The 9,780-nt window shown below is 37.0% G+C and overlaps 1 protein-coding gene across 1 annotated transcript; it reads left to right on the top strand.

The window, feature by feature from the left end:
* Window positions 1-8,732, top strand: LOC109679140 (olfactory receptor-like protein OLF3). Its single transcript, XM_074054893.1, has 2 exons — window positions 1-67; window positions 7,783-8,732. The coding sequence occupies exons 1-2, from the start codon at window positions 1-3 to the stop codon at window positions 8,730-8,732; spliced, it is 1,017 nt and encodes a 338-aa protein (XP_073910994.1).
* The last annotated feature ends 1,048 nt before the right edge of the window (window positions 8,733-9,780 follow it).

Below are 9,780 nucleotides of genomic sequence, written 5' to 3'. Positions count from 1 at the left end.
ATGGATTTTGTGTATGCAGCACCCAGGTGTGCAGTCACAGTTCGGATCAACCTTTCTCTAAAGGAAAGTAAGTGCAATATCCACTGACAGCTCTACTGTATACAGGTATGGCTCTGCTTTGTTTTGACCAAGAAGAATGAAAAATATCTGTAGATGGTAGGTCTTCATGTGCAGTGCTTCTCCACTTAGACCTTGTTTGACTCAGCTGAGATTGTAATGGTCTCTGATAAGAATATCAAATATGATTAAGACTCAATGAAGTATGACAAAAGACGATTCACTAACATATTTTCCCAAGAAACAGCTTTTGGTATTTTATCCCTTAGTTATAGGGGATTGTCTACATAATGATGTAGGGAATCATCTTTTTATTATGGATATTGGGCTCAACCTCAACCCTCCCACATCTGAATTTTGATTTTCAAGGATGATCCAAGGTATCCAGTCATGCATTATATGTATTAAACTGAATAGTAGAAAGCATTATTTTTACTAAAATATTTCTAGAGGATGAAACACTGGGAAATCTTTTTATGTGCATAACTTACATAGGAGAGAAGTAAGCACTCTTTCTTCCTGATGTGAGAAGACAAAACATAACATATGAAGCAGCCAGAAAATAGAAGTAGAAATTAATTATACAATACAGTCACTAGAGTAGAAGAATGAAACATGGCAGTGACTATTTCCAAGTGAAATGATACTTAAGTGCCAAGTTCTGGCTACTTCCTTTCTTGCAAAGGTAAGCAGAGTAGTGTGGAGTGTTGCCTGTGGAGCAGCAAGGGAAACCAAGGTCAGTTCAAATCTGGTGAAAGAACAACTTGAACAGCATCTTGAGAAGACATCTGCTGAGGCCACAGGTGATGGGCCTGTCTGCGTGGTACCTGCAGAGTGAAAAGCTCTGTTCACGTTGGGCTGAGTGACTTGAGTGCCAGGTCTCTTATCATTTTCCTAATGAACTGCTGCTAGTACTTAATTCCAGGGTCCTGTCATTTCTATTAGAGCAGGGATTAAGCATATCACCATATGTCATAGAAAGGTTTCTGTGAGTAGGATGTGGTAAGTAAAACATAAAGAGGAACTTTGTGTTGAGAAATCCTATTCACATTTGAAGTACATTCTTTCCTCTCAAGCATTCTGAACAGATGTAGGAAAGTCAGCATAAATGGGACTCTCACAACTGTTCAGATTTAAGTAAGTTATAAGAAACTAGTTGAGTTATACCTGATTCCATAGCTTTAAAACACAAGATGTTAACAATAAAGGCTAACAATAGTTTAGCATTAGAAGTAGATTGACATTGGGCTGGGAGCATGGCTCAAGTGATAGAGTGCTTGCCTATCAAGTCAGAGGCCCCGAGTTCAAGCCCCAGTACTGCAAGAAAGAAATATATTTAACTCAACTTTAGACCATGAATCCTTGATATTTCCTTTTAAGATGAGGAGACAAAGGGTCATTTTAGACTGGGGTTCATGTCTCTTAGAAGTCACATCTGATGCAGAGAGTTACAGAAACTGGCGTGAAGTTATTTGAATCATAGATAAGGGTTAGAAGACAAATTCAGGAAAAGGGAGGCAGGAATGTGTAAAGTTCAGTTTTACCAACCCCATGCAGATAGAAGCTAATCCATGTTTTAACATCATCTAGTATGTTTATAAGAATTCCTCACTCCTCCTTTGTCTCTCTCTCTCTCTTTCATTGTTTCTCTCTGTCTCTCCCTCTAAAGAAGTTATAAGGTAGTAGAAGATTGAAAAATAAGAAAACAGAATAGAATAGTGAGTGAATTTATCAAGGCAGAATGGGTTTAAATATAGTATTTGATTTGTTAAAATTCAGGCTTAATTTTTTATTACTACATATTAATTGTACAAAGGGGTTACACTGGGATGTTTCCCACATGCTTATATTGTATATTAACCTCTATAATAAAATCTAACAGTTTTCTTGGAAGCAATGAATAAATAGACTTGCTTTATTTGAAAAGACTTATGATTGACTTAAATTTGACTTTCAAATTAGGCATATTGTGTCACGGAAAAACGTTTTCACGAGAAACCTGAACACCCACTTTTTGTCTTTGTTTCCTTGTCATAGGAAGAAGAACATTTGAGTCCTGATATTTGCTATAATGAATAATGACTGGATAATTGGAGAGGGCACATGGAGGTAGTTTTAGTGAGGCTCAAATGAGTCATATTTTTTCATGTATTCATTTGACAAATGAAAACTGTATGTGTTTATTCAGTAGATTTCAAGTGTTCACATCAGAAAAAAATGATAGCAAGTATGTGGAGCGGTATATGTGTTAATTAGGTTGATTTAGATGATTAAACAAAGGTAATATTTTAACTGAGAAATGCTGATATTTGCTATCCATATCTTTTCTCTGACTTTCTCTGAAATTTCAGTCTCATTCACATCTATGTTCTACTAATAAATGACCTATTTTAAAGGACCTGTGTAAGCTAATACACTAGCCCACAATACATTTTGGTACCTCATAATTTTGAGCTCTCATTAAGTATAATTTCTCTTTTGAACATTTCACAAAAAGGAAAATGCTCAACATAAGCATAATAATTTTTTAGTAGAATACAGTAATACGATAGGTGATAATTCCATAGATGCATAGAGTGTACTTGAATAAGTTTATCCCTTTATTATTTCCTCTTAGCCTACTTCCGCCTCTCCCCCTTTCACTCAGTATTTGATTGGTTTTGTTATGCTATCTTTATATATGTATATATACATGTACATATAGATGTCTTCATATTTACATATATATATTTATATACTTTTGTATGTATGTAACATACTTCAATCCTCTTTGCTCCCTAGTCCCCTTTACTTTCCTCTGCCTGCTGATCCCTGCAGTCCCCTTTTATACTTATGCCCCATTATTATTATTATTATTTTTTTTTTTATTATTATTTTAAGTCTAGATTCCATATGAGTGAAAACATGATACTTGGCTTTTTGATTTTGGCTTATCTTGTTTAATGTGATGTTCTCCAGTTCCAGCCATTTTCCTGCAAATTACATAATGTCTTTCTTCTTTATAGCTAAATGATACTCTATTGTACATATGTACCACCTTTTCTTTATCCGTTCATCAGTTGTTTGGCACATAGGCTGATTATGTAGCAGGCTATGTGACTAGAGCTGTGATAAACATGAGTGTGAAAGTATCTCTCTTGTATGTTGATTTATATTCTTTGGATATATGCCCAAGAGTGGTATAGCAAGGTTATAAGGTAGTTCTATGTTTTAGGTTTTTTTTTGAGGAACCTCTATACTGATTTCCATAGTGGCTACACTAGTTTACATTCCCACCAACAGTGTATGAGGTTCCTTTTCACTTGCATCCTCTCTAGCATCTGTTGTTTGCTTTCTTGATAATCTGACTGGGGTTAAACACTAATAGTAGGGCTTTAAGGAGATGATTTTTTCAAAGATGTCTTCTTCCCTCCCTCCCTCCCTCCCTCCCTCCCTCTTTCACTCCCCCCCATTCCTTCTCTTTCTTCCTTCTCGTCCTCGTCCTCCTTCTGTGTTAGGTTGAATGCGAGCACCCTCTGCATGCTAAGACGCAGTCCACATTGAGCTATAACCCAGGAACAACACCTTTCAGAACTTATGAAGACAGGTGTGATTTCAGGTTTGGTACTATGAGAATGATATAATCCAAAGAATGCATTATAGGATTTTATTGTTTATTAAAGCAGCATTAGATGACTGGTAAACTGCTAAAATTTCTGGAGTTGAATAAATACTAAGATGAGAACATAAAATAGATTTGTATAGGAGGAAGAGTTTTGTGGGATTGACACTAATCTGTTTGTTATTCAACACAAATGTGTCATGGGTGTCTGCTATGGGGTTAAGCTTGTATTAAGAGGCATTTGCTGTCTCGTTGTATATATAAATAGGGTAAATATTTCTCTTGTTTTTTCCTTTTTTTTTTTTTTTTTTAGTTCAGTGAAAAACAGGTTTGGGGAGAGCTATAGAACCTACCAGTTGGTTATAGCTGAAAATACCAAGTTCTGACTTCCTGATAGAAATGGTTAGATATGGACTACACTATTTGACACCTAGTCCATTCACTGTGAAATAGGAAGAGAAACCCCATTACATTTAGATGGAAGGTAAACCTGAAGTGATATGAATATGGTAATTGACCGAAAGTGTGTTAAAATCAGCTGGCCCAACACATCTTCTCTATTGGCTTTCCAAATGCAGATGATATGCCTATTTTCTTATCATAAGTCCAAAAAAGGGTGAGGAGAAAATGTAGATTTTGATATTGATTATTTTAAAACCATGACAAAAGCCTTTAGAAAAAAATAGCAATCTTAATGGTTTAAGAATAATCAAGCAGCATATCAGTAAAAGGTATTTAAGGGTTAGAAACATTTCAATAAGATATTTTGGAGCTGTTGATATAGCTCAGTGGCAGAGCACTTGCCTAGCATGTGCTAGGCTCCATGTTCAGCCCCCAGTACCTAAAAAAAACTTTATGTACACTACAAAGCGTGATGATAATTTTAGCATTAATAAAGTGAAAATTAGGAATAGGACAGGGCCAAATTCTAGATTGTGTGAAAACCCTTCTGTCCATGATGTATAAGAATTCTGTTAGTACTTAGACAATACAGATCTATTTGTACCAGAAAACAATGTGAATAAATTCATATTTTGCATGCTTGATTGGGAGACACATTGTATAATGTTCAGAGTGAGTGGAAGTTACAACAGGGAATTTAACAAGGATTAAATTGAGACAAGGCATGTATATGAAGAGTAGGGGGAAGATAGAGAAATACGTAATAGAAGAAACAAAGGAAGAACATTTGTTCTGTGGAGTGCTGAGGAGGAGGGAAATGTCAAGCATGATTCACTGGAAGAGGGGTAGAATTCTAATTTCATTGACAGAAATAAAAAAGCTCAGGAAGGGATCCAGTGTGTGGAGAGATGAATGCAGCTATTTAGAAAACATTAAATTGTTTAATAAAACATTGAACCTTCTGAGAAAAGTCCAGGAAATTGTAGGATTGAGATGGAGACACAGAGGAGATAATAATTGTTATAGCAAAATAACAAGTCCCCCAAAAAGAAACTGTAGAGAGAAAAGTATAAGTTCTGAGCACAGGACCTTAGAAAATGTTCACAGAAAGAGAAGTTACACAAAAATGCAGAAAGGAGAATTAGGTTGAAGGAAAATCAGGAGAAAATGATGTGATAGAGTAGTTGAGAGTTTCAAGGAATAGTTAAAATTGATTAAGAAAATAAACAAGGAATAAAAGCACAATAAAAGTCTCTAAAATTAATGATAGGTTATAAGTAGCCTTTGAGGTTTCAAATTATATAAGTTAAGGAATGGTGGAAATTCCCATGGCTTATAGGATGAATGATAGGAAATGAAGCTGAAAAATGATTATTAATTACTTGAGATTTGACATGAAGAGTCTTAGAATGATATGTTATACAGCAAAATGTCTTCTCCCAAATGTAGAGGTTTGTATATGTATTTATTTTATAATGAGGAAGAAGTCTGAATATTTTTTTATAAAGAGGGAGAAGGAGCTACTAAGGGTGAGAAAGAAGCCTGAGGATAGTAGAGAAGGGGAAGAAGTGAAGAAGATCCTGAAGGAGACAGACTGTTCAGGTACTTTTGAGGGAATGCTTGTCCTTTGATTCTAATTTCACCAGTGATCTTTCAGCTGTCCTCTGTTATGTAGGTTTTGCAGGTGAGGAATGATGGGGCTCAAAGAGACTAACTAGCTTGCTCTAGGTCTCTGGAAGCAGAAGAGATGTGGACTCAAATAAGAGCCATTAGGCTCTGAACCTCATGCTTTTCCCGGGTGAGACACTGTTGCCCATTAGTAATGAGACAGGGTTGTAGGTCAGGTGCATAAAGGAACAGTGAGTCAGGAGCTTGCCTGTTCTCTAGGCAGCAGGCCAGCACAGCAGCAGAAGAACCAATAATGAGATAACAATCCACTTTGTGCCTTTTCTACTTGCTGGGTCTGCAATTTGAAAACAGAAGAGGGTATTATTCACCCTGAAATCCCAGCTTCCAGCAAAGATGGTACTTCATACATATTTGCCCAATTTGTGGAGAAAAAGTCTATTTCAGATGCAGTTCTTCAATATATTTAACAACAGTAGACACATTTTTTAAATGAACTATTTTTGAAGTGTTAAAATTTAAATTTGATTGTCTTCTTTGAGACTTTTCTCAAGCTGATTATGATTTGGGAAAAGCAACATGAAACGAGACGGAAATATCAAGTTAGAGCCACAGAGGAGGAAATTTCGAGAGGGAAGGTCAGATTTTGAGGAGGACATGAAAGAAGTTTATAAAAATGTATGTGACTGAACCATGGACAACATAGGCATTACTGAAACTAATTGTCTTGTTTTGTACTTAATCAGTTAAGAAAGTTGAAACAGAGACAGTTTTCCACTTTCAGCTCAGAGACCCTAGTCTGACCAAGCTCCTCTGTTTCTGCCCACAGTCCTTTCCGCCTCCTTTCTCCTGTTTTCTTTATTTTGTACACATTAAGAAAATGAAAGTTAGTGAATAGGCAGACATGCAATAAGAATGAGTTAGGTCTAAAATCCTTAAAAGCACAACATGTTTCAGTTTAATATTCAAAACTGACTTTATAACATAGTAATATTACTGAAAAAACACTGAGCAAAAGTAAGAAGGAAAGTCCATCCCAATGTACACGTACATGAAGTCATGCTTTACTTTTTTGTCTTTGACAGACATGATGGGTCCTCAAATGTATGATTTCTCTTACTGCGTTTTACCTAGAATGAATAGGAGTCCATAGTTTTACTTTCTTTCTTTGAAGGTCATGTCCAAAAGAATAGATTCTTAACTGCAGCAAGATGAGAAGAGAAAGATAAAAAGAACAATTATAATACCCTCCCATGCTCACTAATGGATAAAAGACTTTCAGATGACCAGTGGACCCCAGGGTCTTCAAAGCAATTCCTAAGCTCTCAGCTGTATTAAAGGCTCCAGGGTTATTTGTGTCTGAATTTGTGCAATGTGAGGGGAAAATTGTGTTTGCTGTTTTACCTACCCGAACACAAAGGTCATTCTTCTGCTAACACTCATGTTATCATGGGAGTTCTAACGTTAATGATTCAAAAGTTCTTTCTCCATACACCATCCACATTTGAGATTTCATACTTATATGTTATTTAATATTATGCTGTTCTCTATATAAATTGTATTCCTAAGTCAACACCATAGACATGCCAGATAAAACCAGGTTTAAACTTGAGTTTTCTGATCCTAGATCTTTCCACAGGCCTTATTTCTTCCAAATCATTCCTTTTATAATCGATTTATGCATTTCACCATGATGAGTCTAGTTGATATATTTAAGATAACTCTTTTAACTTTCTAATCACATTCTTCTTCACTGAATATGATTTCACCTACCATTGCCATATACAATTCTTTACTTGCCCTGGCCTCTGAGGTAAGTTAGTAAAATGGTACTGTTTCAGAAATTGTGGCACATTATTTCCATGCAATAACTAAACTCGGGGAGGTCATCAAATTGTGTCTTCATGAAGGGACTCAATAGTTGTTCTGACACAGCAATTTAACGTATATTGGGATCAAGTGCGTCATCTTGGTCAACACATGATCTGAAAACAGCTAAGGATGGTTTACACACATGCATTAAAATGTTATTTTTATGTTTCTTGATGATCTTGTGTTATTTCTGACTTTCACTGCAGATTAATATCTTTTGATAGGAACAGATAACCAGACGTTGTTGAGTGAATTTATTCTCCTTGGCCTATCCCATGACTGGAACACTCAAGTCTCTCTCTTTGTCCTGTTCTTGGTCATGTACCTGGTGACAGTACTGGGGAACTTTCTCATTGTTGTTCTGATCAAAGTGGACAGCCGACTCCACACTCCCATGTATTTCTTTCTCACCAACCTATCCCTTGTGGATGTGTCTTATGCTACAAGCATAGTCCCTCAGCTGCTGGTGCATTTTCTTGCAGAACATAAAGTGATTTCATTCCTGGGCTGTGCAGCCCAGTTATTCTTCTCTCTGGCCCTGGGTGGGGTTGAGTTTGTTCTCCTGGCAGTGATGGCCTATGACCGCTATGTGGCAGTGTGTGATCCCCTGCGATACTTTGCCATAATGCACGCAGGACTGTGCAGGATGCTGGCCGTCACATCTTGTGTTAGTGGCTCCATCAACTCTCTTATGCAGACAGCTATTACTTTTCAGCTTCCCATGTGCACAAACAAGTATATTGATCATATATCCTGTGAACTCCTAGCTGTGGTCAGACTGGCCTGTGTGGATACCTCCTCCAATGAGATTGTAATAATGGCTTCCAGCATCATTCTTTTGATGACACCCTTCTGCCTGGTTCTATTGTCCTATGTCCAGATCATCTCCACCATCCTGAAGATCCAGTCCACAGTGGGAAGGAGGAAAGCTTTCCACACCTGTGCCTCTCACCTCACAGTGGTAGCCCTATGCTATGGCACGGCCATTTTCACCTACATCCAGCCCCACTCCAGCCCCTCTGTCCTTCAGGGGAAGTTGATCTCTCTTTTCTATGCCATCTTGACACCCATGCTGAATCCCATGATTTATAGTCTGAGGAATAAGGAGGTAAAGGGGGCCTGGCAGAAACTATCAGGACAATTCTCTGGATTGACATCCAAACTGGCAATTTGATGGCTCATATTCACCACTTGGAGGAAAGTGATTTGCCTTTGTGCTCTCCACTCAACTCAGACATGACAGGCTTGCACTTCATTGCCCTGGCAACCAGGAAGGAAGGAGATGATGAAACATGTGTGGCCGATGTTCTGTAGGAAGCTAAGTGGTTTGTAGGGGTATGGAGTGTGGGTGTATTTTTATGTCACAGCAGCAGGTTCAGTGGAGTTAAGCACTGCTTTCATCGAACTTCTCACCCTTACCCAATCTCCATTCTTATGATCTGACAATAATAGAGAAAAAGTACTACCAACTTTTTCAGTTTGTCAAGTTGTTTGTAACCATGGACCTTCTCATGGATCTTATCTTGTGCTATGGGTACTTACGCAGATATATTTCAAAAAAGGTTATCATGATTTTAGTGGAAATAAAATGCTCTTTCACATTTGAAGATTCAACTAAAATAATGTGTGGTCTACGTAGTCACATGCATAAATTGGGTGAGTCAACCTTCTAAGGGAGATATTGTCAAGAGAGATTAAAACACTTTTGTGAGGACCTGCTAAATGTCAATATAATGCCTTTCTATGAGTGCTGAAGTTAGTAATTACAGAAATATCAAATGAAGATCTTGTTTCATTACAATAGGGATATAAACAAAGGTTGTTTGCATACATGGCTATTATTGGCCAAGAAAACCTGAAGTTTCTGGCACTGATTGATAGCATTCAGTTTGAGCAGATTTTTACTGCATATATAAGAAATATCAACCTGAAATGTTGGATGTTTAATTTATGAAAAATCTGCAAGCTCTCCGAATCTTCAGAAAAAAATATATATTATGAGAAAGACATAGTTACTCTAGGAAAGGACAAACTTCTCATTTAGATTAAATAAAAATGAGACAATTTTTAATATGAGTTCTGGGGAATTGAGACTGTTCAGTGAGTTGTGCTAATGTTCCCCTCAAGTTTCTATATTAAGCATTTCTCCCATCTTCACTCACATGCACAACAGGCTTTCAGTGATCTGGCCTTGAGTGTGAACTCATGTTTAATGAACATTT

Source organism: Castor canadensis, chromosome 2 (assembly GCF_047511655.1).
Source record: "Castor canadensis chromosome 2, mCasCan1.hap1v2, whole genome shotgun sequence".
NCBI classification, from domain to species: domain Eukaryota; kingdom Metazoa; phylum Chordata; class Mammalia; order Rodentia; family Castoridae; genus Castor; species Castor canadensis.
The sequence above is the reverse complement of the archived record's forward strand: the minus strand, read 5'-3'. Positions and strand labels throughout refer to the sequence as shown.